Source organism: Coenobita brevimanus, chromosome 69, assembly GCF_032717465.1.
Source record: "Coenobita brevimanus isolate Jiangsu-jjx chromosome 69, ASM3271746v2, whole genome shotgun sequence".
In the NCBI taxonomy this organism is placed as follows: Eukaryota; Metazoa; Arthropoda; class Malacostraca; order Decapoda; family Coenobitidae; genus Coenobita; species Coenobita brevimanus.
The window spans coordinates 7925301-7950369 of record NC_137022.1 but is presented as its reverse complement, the minus strand read 5'-3'; the positions used below and the strand labels follow the sequence as shown (position 1 = coordinate 7950369).

The following is a 25069-nucleotide window of genomic DNA, read 5'->3' as shown; positions in this document are numbered from 1 at the left end:
TATGGAGGCTTCTTGTGATGAGGAACTGGCAACGACTGTTCAACGTTTTGGGTATGAAGGAGGCCTTAGAAGAGGTAGGGTTCTTCCGAAGTGTACAAGAGGAGACCATCAGGACCCGCCAAGCCAGCGAAAAGAGGAGGGACTTCCTTGACCTTTTACTGGAGGCATGGGCTGAAGACTCTGACACCACCTCTGCCTCTGCTAAGCATGGTGATTGACCTTTGTCTTTTATTACTACACTCTCTCTTCATAGATCTTTTTGCTATACCATACCTGTAAAAGTTTCATCTGCAGTACAAGTGATGTAATTGGGAGTACACTAGGACCATGAAAGTGATGCCTCAGGTTTGATTCCCGGGCAAATTCTGTGACCTTTGGGCAAGGTCTATTTTATCCTCTCCTATTCCTACTTAGAGCTGAAATAGGGACCACATGGGACCTGGATGGTAAATTTGACGACTGCATTTCGATGTCTGGGGAAAATTGGGACTTGATAAACCTGAATGACTGTCTTGTTAGCCATTCAATTGCCAATAGTCATTATGCTTTCTTGTTCACACTAACTCGCCCAAGACAAACTCTGAATTCCCATGTTTTTGCACACCTTTATCTTTCCTAAAATTGATGATGTTTCTCTCTCTCTCTCTCTCTTACATCATGTCCATTTTGCACACTTCTCTATTTTCTATATAGCTATTGCTAACGCCTTAATCCCGTAAGGGGTAGCCACTAGCAAATCGCCTCCAGGTCACCCTTTCCCCCGACATTTCGCTGCCCTCCCCCCAGCTCGCACCCCCCACTCTCATATACCTCTCCACTCCATCCATTCATCTCATCCTCGGCCGCCCCTCCCTCTCCCCCCGTCCACCTCACTCACACGCATTCTCCTCATTAGTCCCTAGTTCTCCATCCTCTCCACATGGCCTTTTACCATACCAAATATTCCACCACAAAATGAAAGTGGAAAGGGATTTTTAAAGGTTAATTTTCCATCCTGAGGAACAAAATACACCAGGTGTTAATAAGAAGCTTCAGATTAGGTCCATAATTACCTTCCAGTGGCACTATTGTCCATCTTGTCTGTCACCTTATGGAAGACAACTGCATTTTCTTCATCTCCGTCTTTTTAAGTGCTTAAAGCAATGGTAACTCTTAGAAAGATCTTAGAGGTGTAACCAAGTGCTGATTTCAGTCACATTCGTCAACAAAAAACTTTTAATTAGTCAGGACAGCCTCAGGCACCATCAGCCAGCGTCACCACCAGAAATACAGCAATCAAAATAATCAGTTACTTGTGTGTGATAAGTACCTAAATAGCAGGAATTTAGCCCAAATGATCACTGCAAGTCACACTTGACATCAACTCATACTGAGCCAGGTCAATGTCAGGTTGTGTGTGTGTGGTCATGTGAGGTCAGGTACTGTTATATCTGTATACGCCCATGCAGGTTGGTTTGGGACTATTTGAGCCACACTCAATGTAAAAGGTTCTAAACACGTTCGCTTCAGCAATTTTAGGTTCATATAAGTTCTGATGAAGTTGGCTTCAGCAATTTTAGGTTAATTTAAGGTAATCTGGGGCCAGTTTCGTCAGTTTATATCCACCTAAATATATTCAGGGCAGATTAGGTTCACTTAAATATCTCCACAGGTATTCAGTCTGTTCATGCATCTGGGGGCGAGAGTGGCGGGTGTAAGGGGACTTTTATGCATGGTCACGTAGAGTTTGGACGTGTTTTTCTGGCTCTCCTCTAGTTTTCAGGGCTGCCTCACCGGCATTAGTTTTGTAAATAGGACGAATAAAAATTAGGTTAGCTAGTTCTCATATTCCTCCCTACCCTTCATAGAGATATAATAAGTGTCTATATCTATTTACTAAGATTACCTTTGCTTACTCGCCCACAGAGGGTCCCCCCCACTGATCGCTCTGAGGTGTGAAGCAACACAGTCGGGCCTCCCTGGATTGGTTTGAGAGGGCAATCTTAGCCTTAGGTGTTTTGCCCCGGGTATTTTGTTCCTTGTTTGTTTCTCAACTCTTTCCCACTTCCCCCGATAGGGGGGAGTGGATTCTATGGCGGACGCCCATACTGCCTCCCCCCCTTCAGGGGGGGAGGTAGTCCTGACCGACCCCCGACTGACCAATGGACAGACTGTCCCCCGACTGAACGGCCCCGGACCCGAGCACTTGACATCAGTGTACATAATGCCTCATTCGTCCTCATTCACGCGGTTGGTTCTACTCCCCTGTCCAGCCTCAATCCCTTTATCATCAAGAAGGTGATTGATGGGTGTACAGGTGAGGTGGAACAAGTTAAAAAACTTGCAAGTGGAGATCTCTTGGTAAAGACTATCAATTCTGCCCAGGTCAAGGATTTGCTGAAACTGAGGAAGTTCCACAGTTACGATGTCCAGACGACGATCCCCCACTCCATGAATTCCTGCAAGGGTGTTATTACCTGCAGGGATCTGGTGCTTATGGAAGAGGAAGAAATCGTACAGGAACTTGCTCAGCAAGATGAAATAGAGGTCAGATTTATTACAAGATTTTCAGAGGGCATAAGAACGAAGACCGCAACAGTTGTTTTGACTTTTGGAAAAGTATCTCTTCCAGCCAATGTGAAAGTTGGATATGAAATTTTCAATGTCAGACCATACATCGCGAACCCCCTTCGTTGTGCAAAATGTCAGATCTATGGACACCATGAAAAGGCTTGTCGATCTTCTAACCTAGTATGTGGCAAGTGCACGGCTGTAGGCAATTCTGCTGACCACTGTACATCAGAGAATGAATGTTGCTTTCACTGCCAGGGTGCTCACCCCAATTCCTCTCAGGTTTGTCCCAAGTGGAAGGAGAAAGAGATCTGCACAGTGAAAGCGACGGAGGGCATATCCTTTTATGATGCTAGGAAGAAGGTGAAGGAGTTGCATGCAACTCCCAAACCTAATATCTCCTATGCATCGGCGGTTGTGTCCCGTCCTGTGATGTGCACAGTGGAGACACAGACTGACCTTACATTCGCTCCTCATGCCCCACGCCCTACCTCTCAGTCTAAGCCTCCTGTACGTTCCAACTCTCTGACAGACATCCCTGTTGCCACTTCATACTCTTAGGCTGCCGCTGCTCCTTCGCAGTCAGTGCGGCCAAAACAGAAGCCTGACAAGTCAGATAAAATTAACTTGACCACCCTCACCAAACAGTAACGTCCTCATGTCCTTCCCACTCCTGGCCCAGCGAGGGAGAGAAAGAATAGCTCTTCCTCGGTGGATTCTGGGAGCCTTGTTATTGACGAGAATATGGAGATCTCCACGAGCAAGCACCGGGAAAGGTCCCCCGGTAGCCACTCGCTTGGTGGTGGGTGGCATAAACTAAGAGCACTGGCCACCCTCGTAAATCTTAAACCGTCGCTTTCACTGTATTACAGTGGAATTGTAGGGGTGTCGGGAATAAGTTACCAAATATAGCAATCTTGCTGTCAATACACAGGCCAGACGTTATTTGTTTACAGGAGACGCGCCTGGAGGATCACCCTGATCCTCCACAGTTAAAACACTACCACTCATATAGAAGATATGAAGGTCACGGAGTCGCCATATAAACACACAAATCACACCCACAAATGGAAGTGATTCTAAATTCTACTCTGGAAGCAGTCGCGTGCAGAGTAAAATGTAATAACACTTATCTATCTATTTGCTCTTTGTACTGTCCTCCACATGCCCCCATTGATTGTGATGCTTTAAATTCACTAGTTGAACATCTACCTGGTAATAAGTTAGTGTTGGGTGACTTTAACGCCCATCACTATCAATGGGATAGCTTGAGGATTGATGGTGGTGCGGAGAAAGTAGCCGACCTAATACTACAGTCCAACCTCTGTCTTCTGAACGATGGTAGAGTGACTCTTGTAGATGATCGTACTGGTAACTTTTTGGCCATTGACTTATCTTTGGCCTCCCCTGGTATACATCAAGATTTCTCATGGGACCCTTACGACAACTCCTTGGGAAGTGATCATTTACCCATCTGTCTTTCTTATACATGCGACATCATTTTGGACCCTCCACCTCCAAAATTTATCTATAAGAAAGCAGATTGGAGATCCTTCTCAAGGATCGCCAATTTAGATATATTTGGGGAGCCCATAGATGTTAAGGTCGAAAATATAACCCAATCCATATTACACGCAGCTGAGGCTGCTATTCCCAAGACTTCTACAGTTCATGCAAAGCACAGAGCACATTGGTGGACACGGGATTGCCGACAAGCATAAAGAAAACGCAATAGGAGATACAGGATTTTTGATAGTCAGCCCACCGAGGAAAATTTTATTGCATACAAACAGGCACGGGGTGAGGCAAGGAGAATAATAAGAAGGGCCAAACGTGACTCCTGGCGGTCCTTTGTGTCCACGGTGACTCATACAACACCATTAAGTAAAGTCTGGTCCACAATAAGAGTATTAAATAATAAAGGCCCATACTTCCCTATTACCACCCTGCTAGTAAATAATAATATCTATGATGAGCCCATGGACGTTGCTAACATCCTCGCCAGGAGTTTCTCTCATTTAAGTAGCTCAGCCAATTATGATCCGCGTTTTCAACATCATAAATGCACGGCTGAGCTACAGATTATTGACTTTGCCACAGAAGACGTAGACTCCCTGTACAACCAAGAATTTATGCTAGATGAACTGCTCCTTGCCCTTAAATCCTGTAAAGACACCAGCCCTGGACCAGACACCAAGTACGGTATGATCCAGCAACTTAATCAGGACAACCTGATTAATATGTTAACATTGTACAATGAGATTTGGGCGTCTCGAACGTTCCCAAACTCATGGCACTTTGCGCACGTCATACCGATACCCAAAGAGGCTGGTCGTCTTTTGAATCCCACTTCATTTCGTCCTACTGAGTTGACTTCTTGTCTATGTAAGGTCATGGAATGAATTGTAAACAATAGGCTTCTTTTTGTTTTAGAGTCGAAGAATTTGTTAAATGATCAACAATGTGGCTTCCGTAAATACAGAAGTTCACTAGATCATTTAATGAATTTGGAGCATTGTATTGCAGAGGCATTTGCCAATAAAGAATTCATGATAGGGGTGTTCTTGGACATCCATAAAGCCTATGACATGACATGGCGACATGGTATACTAATGAAGCTCTATGCTTATGGTTTAAGAGGAAATTTGCCTATTTTTATTTCAAATTTCTTAAGGGACAGGACTTTCTCTGTCAGTTTGCCCCGTAACATAACATCAGATATATTTATCCAGGAAAATGGGGTGCCGCAGGGAAGTGTGCTTAGTCCTACTTTATTTAGTATTATGATCAATGATATTCTGTCATCAGCTCCTATTCCCAGGAATCTTAAATACTCGCTCTATGCTGACGATTGTGCAATATGGCACTCTTCCTGTATCGCACAATTTTCGGCTGGGCAGATTCAAGCAGTCCTTGACTCCGTCCACCAATGGGCCTTGGAGTGGGGATTTAAGTTTTCCATCCATAAGTGTGCCGCTGTAGTTTTTACAATTCGTAACATCCCCGATTTGCGTTTATTTTTGGATAATGAAGCGGTACCTTTTCAATATTCTGTAAAGTTTTTGGGCCTCCACTTTGATTGCAGAATGAATTTTAAACTTCACGTTAATACTTTGCTTGCTCGTTGTAATAAACCATTAAATGTCCTTAAGTATCTAGCAGGTACTACATGGGGTGCTGACAGAAAATCTTTATTAATGGTGTATAAGTCCCTTATTCGATCGAAGCTAGACTATGGCGCACAGGTGTATGGCTCGGCATCCGATGCCACGCTGAAAGGATTGGATGTGCTACAGAATAAATGTTTGCGAATGTGTCTTGGAGCCATCCGGTGTACCCGTGTAGCTCATATGGAAGTGGAGGTGAATGTGCCTCCCCTCCGTATTCGCCGTGACCACCTGGCCTTTTCGTATGGCATACGAACATATAGGAAAAGTAATATCGGCAATGTGGCCTGTACCCCCCTGTGTCAATACCACCATCTCATGCAGGGGGTGCGTCGGCCACTTGCCGTTCACCTCCACTTACTGACTCAGGAGCTTGGTGTGGACCCCAGTGACTGTGACAAGTTGGTGCTTAAAAATATAACGCCTTGGGAGCCACCCGGCTTTACTGTTGATGTTACATGGCTCCCAGCACCAAAGGCCAAGGCGCCGGAGGCGGAGGTCCACCACTTGTTTTCGTAACATCATCATCCGTCACTTGGGGTCCCACCACTTGTACACCGACGGCTCCAAGTCGAGTGAATGTGAGGGTGCGAGTGTGTGGTCTACTGAATGTGCGCTCAGGTATCGGCTGCCGACTCATACATCTGTGTTTACCTCCGAACTTTTTGCTATTGACAAAGCCATAGACTATGCTCTCAATTCTAGGAATGACTCATTTGTCATATTTTCAGACTCGAAATCAGCCCTTCAGGCAATTGCATTTTGTACTACGGACTCTCACGAGATCCAGGGCTGCATCATTAATAAGTTGCATTCATGCAACAAGTCATTCACACTGATCTGGGTGCCTGGTCATTGTCGTATCTACGGCAATGAGCAAGCTGACTTACTTGCAAAGTCGGATGTAGAGCTCGAGGAGACTTGGGACGTTTCTTGTGATCTATGGTTGAGTCTCTCTCTCGGAAAGAAATCAATAAATCTTCTGTAGCAAGGTCAGTGGACCAGACTAACTATTCCAACTTATAAGTCGCACCTGGGCAACTGGGACATTGCCAACCACCCCAGTCGCCTTGAAGAAAAAGTATTGGCACGGCTACGGCTCAATGCCACCATTTTAACTCACATGAAACCATATATGGAAAGACGCTTCCCACCGCACTGTGACATCTGTAATGCGGTGTTATCTATCAGTCATATCATCCTGCGCTGTCAGCGATTTATTCGTGAACGTGCACCAGTCGAGCAGGGCAGTACTCCCGAGGTGGATGGAAAGCTGATGACAGGGAGTGCTGGAGCTCCCGTTTCATCAGCCCTCAGGACTAGTTCCTGACCATCCCCCTTTGCTGAACCTTTTCAGTGTCTCAGTTACACAGAGAGTAGGCCAGCATGCTCTCCAGTACAAATTTTTCTATCTATCTTCACCAAACTACATGCACAGTACACACTACACTTCCTATTCAAAATTTACCAAAATGGCATCAATTCACCCAGCCTCGGAGTCCCCGGGGGGGGGACCATAAATGCCCCCGCCATCTGCCCCTCTCCCGGTGACGATTCGAGGTGCCTGGAACCACTGTCTGACTCTCTTCTTCTTCATTTCTGCAACATTCGCGGCCTTTCATCTAACTTTCGCTCTGTTGAGCACCACCTCTCCTCCTCTAAACCTCACCTTCTTTTTCTAACGGAGACTCAGCTGTCTGAGGCAACTGACAGCAAACCCTTTTCTGTATCCTCCTACTTTCTCTATACTCATTTCAAAGCCAAAGGTGGCTGTTGTGTATACATACGCAACGACTTATCTTGCTCTCGTGTTCCTGAACTTGATTCTTCTGAATTCTCCACTCTCTGGCTTCGGCTTTCCTGTCATTCTCTGACTAAATATATCTGTGCTGTTTACTTATCCCTAATTCTACTGACTATCAAAAATTCTTCGACTATCTTACTTCTACGATGGAACACATTCTGTCCATTTCTCCTTTCTCTGAAATCTCCATTCTTGGAGATTTCAATGTTCACCACCACCTTTGGCTCTCCTCTCCTTTCACGGATCCACCTGGTGAACAAGCCTACATCTTTTCTATCCTTAATGACCTAGAGCAGCTTGTACAGCACCCTACCCGTATCCCTGACCGCCTTGGAGAGAGCTCCAACATACTTGACCTCTTCCTCACAACTAATCCTTCTGCTTACTCTGTTAATCTTTTCTCTCCGTTGGGCTCCTCCGATCACAACCTTATTACCTTAACCTGTCCTATCGCTCCAGCACGGCCTGCGGACCCTCCAGGGAAACGTCGTCTCTGGCATTTTGGAGCTGCGGACTGGGAGGCCCTCAGGCAGTACTTCTTTGATTTTCCCTGGAATGATTATTGCTTCCATGGCCGTGAGCCATCTGAGTGTGCCTTGCGCATTGCGGAGGTTATTCTCTCGGTCATGGAAGCATACATTCCTTTCTCATATCCTTTGACTAACGCAAGAAAGCCTTGGTTTAATCACGCTTGTTCTAATGCTGTCCGCAACAAGGAGAAGGCCTACAAAAGGTACCGGAGCCAACCCACCCCTGAATCACATAATCTTTACGTTTCTGCCCGGAATCGTGCTAAGTCTGTTCTTCGCTCTACTAAAAATAATTTCATCCATACTAAATGCTCTCAACTCTCCAACTCGAATTCTTCCCGCTCCTCTGGCACCTTGCCAAAAATCTTTCTAACAACTTTACCTCATCATCCTTCCCTCCTCTTTTCTACTCTGATGGTTCTGTAGCTATTTCTTCTACTGATAAAGCAGATCTCTTCGCACAGACTTTCTCCTCCAATTCCACCTTAGACGATTCCGGTGCTGTTCCTCCATCACTTCCCCCCTCTGACTTCCTCATGGCTGACATTAAAATTTCTTCAGTTGATGTATTTTCTGCCATTACTGGCCTCAGTACTAACAAGGCACATGGGCCTGATGGGGTCCCTCCTGTTGTTCTCAAAAACTGTGCTTCTGTGCTTACACCCTGCCTAGGCAAACTATTTCGCCTTTGTCTGTCAACTTGTACCTTTCCTTCTTGCTGGAAGTTTGCTCTCATTCAGCCAGTCCCAAAGAAGGGTGACCACTCCCAACCCTCCAACTATCGTCCAATTGCTTTAACGTCCTGTATTTCAAAAGTTTTCGAGTCAATTCTTAATAAAAAATTTTAAGGCATCTTTCCTATCACAACCTTCTTTCCGATCGTCAGTATGGGTTCCGTCAGGGACGCTCCACTGGCGATCTTCTCACCTACCTTTCAGACTCCTGGTCATCCTCCTTTCGGGACTTTGGCGAAAGCTTTGCCATTGCACTTGACATCTCAAAGGCTTTCGATCGAGTCTGGCACAAATCTTTAATTTCCAAACTGCCCTCCTACGGTTTCTATCCTTCTATCTCTACCTTCATCGCTAGCTTCCTTTCTGGTCGTTCTATAGCTGCTGTCGTAGACGGCCATCGTTCTTCTCCTAGATCTATCAACAGTGGTGTTCCTCAGGGCTCTGTCCTATCACCAACTCTCTTCCTTTTATTCATCAATGATCTTCTAAGCTGTACATCTAACCCTATCCACTCATACGCTGATGACTCCCTCCTTCACCTTTCCATTCGGTTCCCGCAACGCCCATCTCAACAGTTACTTCAAGAAACAAGGGATGAGGCTATGGCACACCTAATGTCTGACTTGGCTCATATCTCTGACTGGGGTAAAAATAATATGGTTGTCTTTAATGCTTCTAAGACTCAGTTCTTACACCTATCAACCCGACAAAATCTTCCACAGGTATACCCACTAATGTTTAATAATATTTAGATTAATCCTGCATCATCCTTGAACATGCTTGGGGTTTCATTTACTCGGGACTTATCTTGGAAAGATCATATTACATCTCTTGTAAAATCTGCTTCCAAGATATTGGGTGTGCTAAGCCGACTCCGCTCTTTCTTTACCCCTGCACAATTGTTGACTCTATACAGGGGTTTTATCCGCCCCTGTGTGGAGTACAACTCTCATGTGTGGGGAGGCTCCCCACATACAGCTCTTCTTAATAGGGTGGAGTCAAAGGCTTTTCGTCTCATTAACTCTCCTCCTCTTACTGACTCCCTTCAACCTCTGTCTCTTCGCCGCACTGTTGCATCTTTATCTCTTTTCTATCGCTACTTTAATGGTCACTGCTCCTCTGAACTGTCTGCTTGCATTCCTCCACCTCTACGACGGGCGCGTAGCACCCGTCTGGCAGCAAACTCTCATCCCTTTTCTGTCCAACTCTCTAATGCAAGAGTTAACCGTTACTCCCAGTCTTTCATTCATGCAACAGGTCAGCTCTGGAACTGTCTCCCTCTGTCTGTATTTCCTGCTGCCTATGATCTCCAGTCTTTCAAACGCAGTGTGTCCAGGCATCTCAAAATGATCGGATCTTGAATTTGGCTCTCTATTGTATTTTGTTTTTCTCTTGGAGGGAACTGTTACTGCGGGCTCATGGCCTTTGGTTCCTTCTTCCTCGCATAAAAAAAAAAAAAAAAAAACTTATAAATTACTGCTGCGTAGGAGACATCCCCTTCACCCTTTCCACCATCCTGGGTGATGGGGACATTGTTATGACTGATAAATTGATGGCATTCCTGAGAGAGACCGGACTGATCAGAGTGATGTGACTTTTTTACTGCATGGTTATAGTTTTTATCAACTGTAAATATGTATATACAGTACTGTTAATTAGGGTTGACAGTTGACGTATTTGAAATAGTTCCTCCACCCACTGATCTATTTCTAATATTGATGTCCGCTACATTAAACCCCGTTCCTCGACTAACAGTCACCAGCTGATGAGTGCAAGTGTGCAATATAGGAAGGTATTGGGCACTTGCAGTCGATTGTGGTCTGCTGGGCGAGGTTCTTCACTTTTTGTACAAATTATGTAAATACATTATACCATCTTGCTTAAGTTATTCTAATTAGGGACGACAGCTGACGTATATGGAAATGTTCCTGACTCGTCTGGTTCCCTTTCAAATATTGATGTCCCCTATATTAGGTTGTGCCTCGACTGACAGTCACCAGGTGATGAGTGCAGGTATGTAATGTAGAAAGGCATTTTATATCTGCAGTCGATGGTGTTCTCTTGGTTGAGGCTTTTTTAACATTAATGTAGGTCTAGTTATTTGTCTCATAGGATTTAGTATAGGTTAGCGATTTGTCTGTCAGGTGATTAGTTTTAGGGTCTTTAGATTAGGTATTTTAGTTTATAAGTAGTATAAGGTTAAAAATAAAAAAAATAAAAAAAACTACAAAAAAATAATAAAATAAAAATTATTATATATATATATGTACGTGTGCATGAAAGTGTGTATGTTCATATGCATGGATGTGTATATATATATATATATATATATATATATATATATATATGTCAATAAATATAAATATATATATATATTTGACATAATGACCAGAGGCTCCGGCCTCAATGGTCGACAGGCAAAAAAAAAAAAAAAAAGAAAAAAAAAACTGGTGTAAGTATGAGAAGAGGGTGTATGAGAGAAGGGTGTGAGTATTAGAGGCGGGTGTAACTGTGAGAGAAGGGTGTAAGTACGAGAGGCGGGTGTAGGTGTGAGTGGCGGGTGTAGGCGTGAGAGGCGGGTGTAATTGTGAGAGAAGGGTGTAAGTGTACTGGTAAGACGGAAAGCTATGAAAAGCAGAGAGAGGGGAAGACTGGAATTTAACCAGGTATTGTTTGCATAAGGTAACAGTTAGCAGAGAGTGTGTGAGTAAGGAAGAGTTTTTGATAGGAGAAAATGAAGAGTGAATGTGAGAAAAGAGAGAGAGAGAGAGAGAGAGAGAGAGAGAGAGCAAAACGATCCTGAGTAAGAACTGATGGTGAAGATGGAGAAGTGAACTGTTTTACGTATGGTTCAGTGGACGCAGCAGGAGATGGGACTGAGGCAGGAACGTGAAAGCAGGAGATGGATGGGAAGAATTACGATATTGTGACGAGGAACAGCAGCATAATGAGAAAGCATGTATTCCTTACCCTCAGACACCTGCCATCTTATGCTGCAGGAATTAAGACAGGGTCGTTCATAGCTTAGAAATAATACATTTGGACTTACAGATATACCAGAAAAAATACCAGCTAAACTATCGTGATCTTAGGATAACTTTAAAGTCAGTTCGGGGATAAATTTTAGCAAGATTCCGAAATAATGTCTTGCTAAATTTCATCCCCCAAGATTGATTCTAACATTATACGAAGTAATTCATTAAAAATTGTTTTATATTTTGGTCTCGTCCACTGCCAGTCCTCACCGATAAAGTGATGCTGGCGCAGTGCATCCTGTTCCTGCTTGCTGGGTACGGCACCGCCGCCTCCACTGTGGTCTTCTCCTCACACCTCCTTGCCAGGAACCCAAAGCCCCAGCAGCGCCTTCGGCAGGAACTTGAACTGGTGAAGGAGGAGGGGAAGCTGACCTACCAGGGGATGCCTGAGTTATGGGTGTGTATTAAATGTGATGTATTTTCTCGTGTTTTAAATTTGTGCTGCATTTTCTCGTGTATTAAATTTTTGCTGCATTTTTTCGACCCCTTGACCTTCAGAGTGTCATATTATTTCATCTTCCGCTCTCCCATCAACATGTGAGTCATTATCTTGCTTAACCCTATCTCAGGCAGGGTTGGGTCGAGTTAAAGCACCACTTAGAGATGAACAGATGAAGATGAACACTTGATGAACAGCTGAGGAAAACTTAATGATGAACACGGAAGAACCATATATATATAAAATCATGGTGTGCAGCTGTAGTAGTAGTAATGGTGGTAGTAGTAGTAGTAGTAGTAGTAGTAGTAGTAGTAGTAGTAGATGATAGACATGTTGATGAGTAGATGGACGGATAGATAGACTGATAGGCAGATCTATAGATAACTAATTTAATCTCCAAGAAAATCACAGGTGTATTCAAGACATTTACACTCACCTTTCCTCCAGCATCCCCGGAACTAATCTGCACCTGAAGGAGGGGGACCTGGTGCAGTTCCCTCTGTGGAGTTTTCACCACGACCCCAGCTACTGGCCCGACCCTGAGCAGTTCCGGTCTGACCGCTTCCTATCCGAGAACAAGATCAACATCAAGAATTTCACCCACATGCCCTTTGGAATGGGACCCAGGAACTGTTTGGGTGAGATCATGTTGGGTAAGAATAGGACCTAGGGACAGAATAGGACATGGGGACAGAATAAGACATGGGGACAATAGGACATGGGGTCAGAATAGGACATTGGGTCAGAATAGGACATGGGGTCAGAACAGGGCATGGAGTCAGAATTGGATATGGGGTCAGAATAGGAAATGTGGGGTCAGAATAGGACATGGGGTCTGAATAAGACATGGGGTCAGAATAGGACATGGGGAGAATAGGACATGGGGTCTGAATAGGACATGTGGGGTCAGAATAGGACATGTGGGGTCAGAATGACATGCGGTCAGAATAGGACATGAGGTTAGAGTAGGACATGGGAACAAAACAGGACATGGGTTCAGAATAGGACATGTGGTCAGAATATGGCATAGGGTCAGAATGAGACATGGGGACACGGACATGGCTTCCCTGTGTCCTCAACACTTCACCCCTTTCACTTCATCTTGACTTAAAATTGCCATCTCTACCTTGAATATTGAATTTTGGCAAGATATTCTAGTTATCCATCTATCTATTGTCAGACGCCTTAATCACACAAGAGGTGGCCACAAAGTCTCCTCCAGGTCGCACAGTCACCCGCCATTTCGCTGCCCTCCCCCAGCTCACACATAGTCTTATATTAATCACGAGGAAGGGCGGAGCTGTAGTAAGGTTAGGGAGCTTACTAACACCTTTTCCTTGCAGATTTATTTCTGATTCTGCTATGTTACTATATTCTTGTGTGTTATTCAGGAAGCTTAGTAACACCTCTTCCTTACCAATCTATTTCAGATTCTGCTCCGTTATTATATTCTTGTGCTTTATTCGTGCAATCAGTGTCGGTATTGAAAAGACATAAGAAGCAGATCATCGGATATTAATGAGGAATTTGGAAAATGAACCGCTGAGGAAGAGGTGTTAGGGAGCCTCCTTACCAGAGAGGAATACCGGCCGAAGTGCTGTATCAAGAAAGCCTTTCTTTTATGCAAAAAAGAAGGAACCAAAGGCCAGACTTAACCAGCAAAAGGACAAAAATCTGGGCCAAGTTTATGTGAAAGGATGTATCGTATCTGTAATTTGTTTTCACGTGAAGGACAAGATTGACTGACTGACTGACTGATTGACTGACTGACTGAGTGATTGACTGAATGGTTGAATGACTGAGACTGACTGACAGATATACACAGACACCAAAACAACACAGATCAAAACAATCTTCTAACATCAAGTTTCACCCCCCCCTTCCCAAGAACATAATATAATGATCCAAGGGAGAATGGAGAATGGTAGTGTCTTGTGTTGATGTAAAAATTATGTTCCATTTAAGAAAAAAAATTGTCTTGGGCTGTTTTGAGGGAAGGAAAAGGAATCGTAAATATGCTCAAGATTTCAACCTCCATCTTCTCCTCAGCTGAGATTCCCTAACACATCTTCCTTGGCGATTTAGTTTTATTACAGCTTACCATTGTTTTGTTTGGTATTTATTTGTTTTTTACTTTACTCTGATTCCATTGTGGAAATAAGGGCATATTATTATTATTATTATTATTATTATTATTATTAATATTATTACAATCATGAACTTCTTTCTTACATAATGGGTGAGGTAGGGTCCAGAGAGCAAGGAGAGAGAAGGCACTATAGAGGGAGAAGTATCGACTTCGACCAGTGAAATGGAGCAGACACTCACTTATCATCCAAGTCCCTGAAGTTCCTTTACAGACGCATTTCAGTTATTAATTACACGCTATTTCCTCTCCAGCCATGCGGTTCGCCCTGATGGAGACCAAGGTTGCCCTGGCCAAGCTGATCCTGGCAGCTGACCTCAGGATACCGCCAGGTCACGAAGACATCGACATGGAAAGCTCACCATTCCTGCTGAGGCCTAAGCATGGCGTCTACATCCTGCTCACGCCTCGCAAACACGAATGAGGCACGTATAGGGCGGTGTGCCAGTACGGCCGGGAAGCCATCATACCAAAAACCCATAAAAAACATCAACAGTAAAATATCCATAAATTTATCAAAAACAAATTCCACACCCAAAACCTCACGCCGACCTCAATCTTCACACACACACACACACACACACGCCACCCCAAACTCCACACACAGATCAGTTACCCTTCGATTGTCAGCTATTACGATTTCAATTATCTGAGTAAGCTTTAAAACTACTTAGAAGTGTTTACAATACAAATAAGGATCAATAATTATTATCTACATAAAAGCACTCAATGGGAAGAAAATGGAAATAAAATGTCTTACCAAAATCATAGACTACCTTCTCACTTCCAAAGCTCAAGCCAGACTGACCACGAGCCGCCGAATTCTGCCTCCCACCCTCCCTCCATCCCTCCCCTAGTTCAGCCCCCTGCTTCCACAAACTTGCCATTTTCCACCACCTCCCTCCCTTCACACCCCTTCTTCCTCCTCTCCTCTTCTCTTCCACCCCACTCCCTCTCTCCTTTTTTTTTTTTTTTTTTTCCCTCAATTTCTTTTCTTTCCCCTTTTTATCCTTCCACCTCTCGTCTCTCTCCACCTCTTCCTGCTCCCTGAAAGACACGCTTCCTTCATTCCCCCTCCATCCCCCATCCTTCCTCCTTCCCCCCTTCCTCCTCCTTCCCCCTTACCTCCTTCCAACCCCTCCAAACCCCTCTCCTTCCCTCCTTACCTGCACCCTCCGATTCTCTCCTCCCCTCTTTACATTCCCCCTCTCTCTCTATCCCCCTCCCTCCCTCCTTCCCCCCCCCTCCTTGTTCTTCCAGTATCTCTTGGTGGTCTGTTGGGTGGGGTACTTCACATTTTGTACATAGTATGTAGGTACTTTATACCGTCTATTTTAAGTTGTTCTAATTAATGCCGACAGCTGACGTATATGAAAATGTTCCTCACTTCTCCGGTTCCGTTTCATATACTGATGTCCCCTAAATTAATTTGGGCCTCGACTGACAGTCAGCAGGTGATAAGTGCAGCTATGTAATGTAGAAAGGCATTACATATCTGCAGTCGATGGTGTTCTCTTGGTCGAGGTATTTTTACCATTAGTGTAGGTTTAGGTATTTGTATCTTTAGGCTTCAGTACAGGTTAGTGATTTGTCTGTTAGGTTATTAGTTTTAGGGTTTTAAGATTTTTTTTTCAATAAATAATGTCATATCCAAAAAAATAAAAAGTAAAAATAGAAAAATAAAGAACATTATTATATATATACAGTATAATTATGTACAGTACGTGTGTATGTATGTGTGTATGACGGTGTGTGTGTGTGTGTGTGTGTGTGTGTGTGTGTGTGTGTGTGTGTGTGTGTATATCTCTATCTGTCTATTGCCAGACGCCTTAATCCCGTAAGGGGTGGCCACAAACAAATCGCCTCCATGTCGCCCTATCCCCCCCCCCCATTTCACTGCCCTGCTCCCACCTCACATCCCCCTCTCTCATATACCTCTCCACTTCATCCCTTCATCTCATCCTTGGCCTCCCCCTCCCTCTCCCCCCCTCCACCACACATACACTCTCCTCATCAGTCTCTCACTCTCCATCCTCTCCACATGGCCAAACCACCTTTATGTGTTTCACCTAATCCTTCCTATCACATCCACATCTACACCACAATGATCCTTCACTTCCTCACGTGTCAGTCTGTCTCTCCATGTGACTCCACATGCTCCTTTCAAATAACTCATATCCACAACTCTCACCCTTGACTTCTGTACCTCCAACAATGTCCAATCTTCACTTCCGCACGTTAAAACTGATATCACAATACTGTCATGTAGTAACTTTTTCACTTCCGTGTTCCCTTCCCTGTTTCTTATCATTGCTTTCAGGAGACCAGTAACCTTTCTTCCTTGTTGTACCCTTTCAAGTACTTCACCCTCTAAACTTCCACCCTTACTCATCACACTACCCAAGTACTTAAATGCACTCACATTTTCCGTTACCTCCTCATCCAACCTCGCTGTACATTCACCAACTTCACCTCTCCCGAAGACCATAACTTACTCTTCCCTACATTCATCCTTAGATTCCGTTTCTTACATACTCTTCCAAAGTCATCCACCAAGCCTTGCAGCTCCCCTTCGTCTTCACTTAACAACACAGTATCATCTGCAAATAACAGTACAGGGAGTTTCCAAACTCTGCCCTCTCTAATTACGGCTGCTCCAGCATCCACTGCCCTGCCTTGTTTCTCTTTTATAACCCCATCCATATACAGACTGAACAACCATGGAGACATGACACATCCCTGTTTCAGCCCAACCTTCAATTAGAAAATTCATTCAGTTCACTATCCACACACTCCGCAACCTTAGCACCCTCATATATACTCTTCATGGCATTCCACAGCTTCCCATCTACTCCATATATTCTTAATACTTTCGACAACCCTTGTCTATCGACCCTGTCATATGCTTTCTCCAAATCCATGAAGGCCACATACAACTTCTATCCCTTCTCTAGAAACTTTTCCACTAAAGATCTAAGAGTGAATATCTGATCTACACAACCTCTTCCTTTCCTAAAACCTCCCTGTTCTTCTCCAACTAAGTCCTCTGTTATTTCCCTAACTCTGTCAATATGTATCCTACCATATACATTTCCTATTACACTAAGAAGACAAATGCCCCTTTGATTACCACACACTTCTTTTCCCCATTGTCTTTGCACAGAGGAATAATTACACCTGACTTCCAATCCTCTGGGACTCTACCTTCCTCCCAGGCCAGTCTGCACATCTTCCACATCCATTCTACTACAATCTCTCCTCCATGCTTCAGCATTTCACCACACACTCCATCAATTCCTGGGGCTTTCCCCATTCTAGCTTTCTTCATCGCTTCCACAACGTCCATCCTACTGATTTCTTCCTCTCTTCTCACAATCCCCCATCTCCCAGCCATTTCTTAGCCACTTATACTCGCATTACTGTCATTCTCTATGTTCAACAATTCGTTAAAGTGTTCTCTCCATCTGCTCACTTTTTCTCCTTTCTCCACTAGTAATCTACCATTTTTATCTTACACTCCCAACCAACTTTTTTGGCACCTTGTCAAACTCTCTTTACCTCTTTTGCAGAACATTTTCTTACATTCTCTCAACTTTACGCTTAAATTCCTTCCAAATTCCCCATGCACTCTCTTCTTCACCTCTCTCTTCCTCTCTACATACAACTGTCTCTTTCCGTCTCTCAACTTCTTCCACGCCCGTTTCTCATCCACTCATTATATGCTTTCTTCTTTTGTGCCACAGCCTCTCTCACCTCTTCATTTCACCATGCTGTTTCCTGCCCCTGTTTTCGTCTTCTCTTCACCCCACACACTACCTCACGTGCTGCACAGATTTCTTCTGTGAATAACTTGAACACACCTTCCACGTCCCCCATCTGCTCCAATCCATATTTACCCAATCGCTCCTCCACTTCCCTTTTATTTCCATCATCTTGTAACCTTTTCACCCTCCTTGCATATACTACTTCCTCCTGTCCTTCACTCCTTCTGTTTCTCCATTTCGTTTGGACACTGATTCTGACCACCACCAAATGGTGGTCAGAGAGTACACTCCCCCAGCCTCTGTATACTCTTGCATCCATTACACACCTTCTTATCCTGTCATCCACACATCCATAATCAGTCATTGCCTCCCGTTCATTCAGTTCACCATCCACCCTTATCATCACTCGCCACGTATACCTGTGGATCATTTTGTGCCTGATGAAGGTATTGGGTATCACAATCCCCCTCCAGGCACAAATGTCCACTATAGCACTGCCATTCTCATCCATCTCTGCAGGCATATCCCACTCACAAACTACTCCATCCACCTTCACAATCCCTACTTTTCCATTCATATATCCAGTCAGAAACACTCTCTCATTCCTTTCAAACTTTTCCATGCACACTTTGTCCAGAACTCTTTTCTCACTCTGCTTGCACGATCTTGCATTGGCACATACACGCACACAATTGCCTACATTTGTAGTCCAACTTTCAGTCTTACCCATACAATCCTTTGAGCCAACTGATCCATATTCTCTTATATTCTCCTTCCATCTGTTACCCACAATAATACACACTCCTTTTCCCCACCCATTCTCACCTACTCCTGCGCATATACCCCATCCATATTCCCATTCTCTCACATTCTCACCTCACAATTTAGTTTCATTTAATCCACATTCATCCACTTTCGCACCCTTAAGCACCTGGACAATCTCTCTTTCACCTTATCATTTGCACTCCTTGCATTCAATGTAGCTATCCGTAACATGTCCTTTGTTCGGTTCTTATTCGTCACCTTTTGGTCAGTCCTTGTCTGAGGCTTCTTGTTCGTATTTTTAGTTAGTCTTTTCCGGGGAGGAGCACTAACCCTCCGCCAACCCACCTGGTGTCACGCAGGGAACTCGAGTTGGTTGGTAAAAAGCTTACTACCCGGCGTTGTAAATGCTTTTCTGGCTTACAAGAAAAAATTTAGCTCACCAATCAATGTAGAGCTACCCTAAAAATAGAGTACCACTACATTAAGTAGGTGGATGATGGGCTCCCACACCAATCACCTACCAGCATAATAATAATAATAATAATAATAATAATGCCAGTGATGGTGATGATCAGAGTGATGTCAGTGAAGAAAACGATCATGATGTTGATAATGATGATGATGATGATGAAGGCCGTGTCTGTTGAGAGGTGATCTGCTGTCCAAATGGACATGGGTTCGATTACTGGCGTGGGCAGAGAACAGTTTATGGATTTGGATTTTTGTAAAACACCCCCACTAACACCAACACAAGTCATGAATATTAGCGTGGAAGTGGTGACACGTGGAAGGTGTATGGTACAAAAGACTGCTGAACCTCAGGGAACAAAACTGTTAATTCTATGGCCAGGGCTGGACACAAAGAATAAATAAAAAACAATAAAAACTTGGTATACCAGTGTTGCACCATTCCAGACAACAGAAATTCAAAAATGGGTGATCTCTATTAAGCTGAATAAAATCGTCTTGCGGCAGCAGGTATTAATGAAACCTGTCTCTGACCCCTTCACTAAGAGGCCTGCCCAAAGCTGAATTAAATCGCTTATCCTTACCAAGAATAAACTATAAAAATATGTCATCATGGTTAACCCCTTGAATCCAGGTGACGTCATTTTTAGTTTATTGCTGCTACCAGACCATTTTATTCAACTTAGGAATCACGTACTAAGGGAGACAAGGAAAGATAAAGAAAGAAAAAGGACATGAGAAAGAAAGAACATAAAAGGAGCTCTTCGTATATAGGGTCGAACTGGAGACACCTTTGTTAGAGTCTTCCCTTTGGCTTCTACTTCCCTTGAGGTTTTATTGCTGGAAAATAGTGAAGACAGAAAAGAGACAAAAAAAAAAAAAAAGTAGTAAGAAAGAAACGAAATAATGTCATGAAAAATGTGACAAGACACAGCAAGAAAAAGACAGAACAAATGAAGAAGAAAACGACAGAATGCAAGAAAAAAAATGGGGAAAAGGGAAGAAATGAAGGAAGCTACGGAAAGAAAAAATTGACAGGAATGAAATAAATCGTGAACTAAATGAGAAGGGAAAATGTAGGATGAACGAGGAAAAGGGTATGAAAGTAAATAAATGGAGGTCAAACTAATAAGGATCAAACTCTCTACACCTATAATTATAATTATCTCAGGCCGGCCTACTTTTTTTTTCCATATCGCCTTCTGCATATCTTGGTGCTTATACTTTAATTTTGTCTACTTTAACTTCGCCTGAAATTGCCATCGCTCCATCTTCAGTGCTGAGCTTTAACAAGAGACTCTAGAACATGGTGTTTGTCAGAGGAAGTGTTGTGGAAAAGATGTATAACCGAAGTAATCTTAATCTACCATTCAACTACGGGAAATTTGCTGTAAGATAACGAAAACCTACGCCAAGATAAGCTGGACGAACTATAGCGGCTGCTTAGATCTACAGCAATGCAGCTAATGGTGGTGGTGGTGGGTGTGGTGATGTAGGGTAGTTTTGAGGTTAATTATGCCAAAAAAGTAGTAATGATGATGATATTTACGAAGAAAAAAAAAAACTGTTTACTTTGATCTGCACAGCCAGGGATAGTGATAGTTGTAGTGATGCTGAATAGTGATGATGATAATGATGGTGGTGGTGCTGTTTGTGGTCGATATGATGATCAGGAAAAAAAATAAAGTAGACGAATAAGAAGGCAATCGGCCTCCTTGTCTGGGTTGCAGAGACCCAGGCCGTTGGGCTCTGGCCCGTCTCATTTCCTCCTTCTTTTTTATGGTATTTTTGTGTCTGCAGAAAATTTTATGCAGCTTAGGGCAGATTTTTGGAACATGAGGGGTTGGATATCGTCTACAGTATCCCTTGCCCTACTAGAGGGCTCTTAGCGAAATAAATGCGTCAGGTGGTAGCAAGAAGGTGCATGATGTCGGTACGACGAACCCCGGCCACCTAATGTAGTTGTGGGAAGATAGATGGATATTATGTAGATCAAAGATCAAAAGATAGATAGATAGGTTAATAAACTGTTTGGTATATAACAACAACGTAGATAGGTACACAGACGGACTGACAGATGAATATGCCGATACATTTAGGGAGGGAGTGGAAGTTATAAATATATTTAAAAAAAAGCGATAGTGATGATTTCAGCTTGAATCCCCGCCACGCAATGTCGATGATCTGTTCATAATACTCATATACCTTCATCATGATACTCTCAGTTTTTAAGTATCTTACTGTGACTGTGATGATAATGATGATGCTGTTTTTGTGCTGGTGGTGGCAGTGGTAGTTTTGATGACGTTGATATGTCGTAGGTTAGTAATGATGACAATATTAGTTCTTCTGGTCTCCTACCCATACTGTAACTTTAGATGCTGTATTGTGACAGAGAATTAATAGAGGAAAGTGAAAAAAGAAAAAGGAAAACAAAAAGAAATGATAAAGAAAGAAAAAAAGAAAGAAAAAAGAAAACAGAGATCTGAGAGCAAGAGAATTGAATATAAAATGGAGATAATGAAAAAGGAAATGAAATAAAAAGAATATAGAAAAGAAAAAAGACTAAAAAATGTGAGAGGAGAAAGAAAGAAGGGACGAGGGAAAAACAAGAACTATAACGATTAGAACCGGAAATATAAGTAAAAATACGAAAAAAGTGAATAAATAAAAATGCCGAATGAACTGAAGAACAACGTATAAGAAAAAAAAAAACATATAAGGAATATACAATGAAAAGAGAAAGAAAAACGTATGGAAGAATGAAACAGCAAGCAAGGGGAACAAGTAAAGAATAAATAAAAGTTAAAGTAATGACAGTAATGAAGAATATAAGGGAGACGAGAGGAAAGTAAAGAAAATGAGACCTAGAAGATAAACTGTGCGGGACTGAACTAAGTACATGTGCAGTAACGTGCCAGGCCGCTGCACCTTTCCTCATATCGCCTCGTACCTGTCATACTGTTTATATTGCTCTAATACTCTGTAAATTTTAACTTGGCCAAAAATATTAATCTCTCAGTCTTGAATGCTGAGCTATAACAAATAACGTGTTATGGAACGGATGTATTAGGAGGCAGAAGAATAGAAATTTAGATTTGATAAAACTTAAGCCGTGTGAAAACAAAGTAGCATAGTACAACTTGCACCTCAAGAAGCAGAAGATAAAGTAAGGAGAAGCTGTAAACAGTTTTACAACAACAACCTAGAGGAATAAACATTATCTTTCCAACTTAAACGGGAATTTTAAAATACTGGTAACACTTTAAAGGTGAAAGAGGGCTGATAGCCCCTTAAGACAGGGAGGAATACTCGGGAAGTATTCATCCCCCCCCACCTCCCCGGAGGATAAGCTTGTTCATTTTCTGTAACCATAAAATGGCAAGAGTTCCAGGAAAAGGAAGGGACTTTTTTTTCCTGTAAAAAGGAGGAGCACCCGTTCCTGAACTGTGTGTGTGTGTGTGTGTCTGTGTGTGTGTGTGTCCTAACACTAGAGCTTATTTCAGATCTTACTTCTACACCCAAAGTTTGTTCTTGGAGAGATCAGTTATTAACTTGTGGAATAACGAAATCCTAGGAAGGAAGGAATAAAGATAAATAAATACCAAGCCACAATTTTGCTACATGGCTCTGATGCTGGCTATGAAGCGGTTTTGGCGATGAAGCGGCTTGATGATAAAAAGGTTTGGCGTTAGACGAGAAGGAGGAAGGGACGGTGTTAGTGGGAAGGAGTTAAACTACTCCAATCGTAATACCGAATGTTTAATCCGATAGGAGTAGAGAGAAATAAAGGCCGGAAGAAACAAGGAAATATCAAGAAGACAGAGGTGATATAAAAGAAAACAACACCGTAAGCAGGGAAAGACTGGACACAAAAAGGCTCCTTTTAGTTGCCTACAACGACAAGCATGAGTACTGGAAAAGTGATATCTCTCACGATCCAGAGAGAGAGAGAGAGAGAGAGAGAGAGAGACAGTCCCTATCAGTAAAATTAACGAAGATAGCGTTACCTTAACAGACTATCGATGCCAACTGCAAAGGGAGGGAAGTTGGCGTCACTTGCAGCGAGGAAGACAGTCTTACCTGCGAAAAAAAAAAAAAAAATCAAAACTAGAACCCATCCCACTTCTGACTAGAGAGACCAGTTATTACCTGGTGGACATAACTAGATCCTATCTCAGCTGCGCCTAGACAGACCAGTTATTACCTGGTGGAAATAACTATGTCCTATCCAGCTGTGCCGAGACATACCAGTTATTACCTGGTGGACATAACTAGATCCTATTTCAGCTGTGCCTAGACATCCAGTTATTACCTGGTGGACATAATTAGATCCTATCTCAGCTGTGCCTAGACAGACCAGTTATTACCTGGTGGACATAACTAGATCCTATCTTAGCTGTTCCTAGATAGACCAGTTATTACCTGGTGGACATTAGATCCTATCTCAGCTGTTCCTAGATAGACCAGTTATTACCTGGTGGACATAACTAGATCCTATCTCAGCTGTTCCTAGACAGATCAGTTAATACCTGGTGGACATAACTAGATCCTATCTCAGCTGTGCCTAGACAGACCAGTTATTACCTGGTGGACATAACTAGATCCTATCTCAGCTGTGCCTAGACAGACCAGTTATTACCTGGTGGACATAACTAGATCCTATCTCAGCTGTGCCTAGACAGACCAGTTATTACCTGGTGGACATAACTAGATCCAATCTCAGCTGTGCCTAGACAGACCAGTTATTACCTGGTGGACATAACTAGATCCTATCTCAGCTGTGCCTAGACAGACCAGTTATTACCTTGTGGACATAACTAGATCCTATCTCAGCTGTGCCTAGACAGACCTGTTATTACCTGGTGGACATAACTAGATCCTATCTCAGCTGTGCCTAGACAGACCAGTTATTACCTGGTGGACATAACTAGATCCTATCTCAGCTGTGCCTAGACAGACCAGTTATTACCTGGTGGACATAACTAGATCCTATCTCAGCTGTGCCTAGTCAGACCAGTTATTACCTGGTGGACATAACTAGATCCTATCTCAGCTGTGCCTAGACAGACCAGTTATTACCTGGTGGACATAACTAGATCCTATCTCAGCTGTGCCTAGACAGACCAGTTATTACCTGGTGGACATAACTAGATCCTATCTCAGCTGTGCCTAGACAGACCAGTTATTACCTGGTGGACATAACTAGATCCTATCTCAGCGTAGGGATTCACCAAGGATTAGCCGGAGAAATATCCTCTCAGTTGCCCTGCGGTTTTTTCCCGCCGGGCTTTATTTCTCCTTGTCTTGCTTCCCTCGGGGTCTTCTTGGCCCCTAGGTCTTCTTACCTCCGATGTGTTATTACCTTCGGGGTCTTAATGCCCCCGAGGTCTTCTTTCACCCAGGGTCAGAGGTGCGCGTGCGCTCTCTCCATTCCTCCAACACCTAATGACTCGTGGAAGCTTAGGCGAGGCCTTATATAGGTTTGGGGGACTAATTACCACCCGGGTAACATATGCCTAAAACCTGCCCGGTTACACAATAAACTGTTCGCCTTGAAACCCCCCGAAAACTCTGCTGAAAATCCAACAATGAAGAAAATGTCATGGAAAAAATACAGATACGAATATGTTACCAGGATATTCCACACAAACAAAAATAAGAACA

The 25069-nt window shown here is 43.2% G+C and overlaps 1 protein-coding gene across 1 annotated transcript; it reads left to right on the top strand.

Annotated features, from left to right (window-relative positions):
* The first annotated feature begins 17 nt into the window (after positions 1–17).
* LOC145406128 (cytochrome P450 9e2-like) lies at positions 18–14829 on the top strand. The gene is made up of 4 exons (XM_080277328.1): positions 18–210; positions 12024–12210; positions 12707–12912; positions 14660–14829. The coding sequence occupies exons 1-4, from the start codon at positions 18–20 to the stop codon at positions 14827–14829; spliced, it is 756 nt and encodes a 251-aa protein (XP_080133454.1).
* The last annotated feature ends 10240 nt before the right edge of the window (positions 14830–25069 follow it).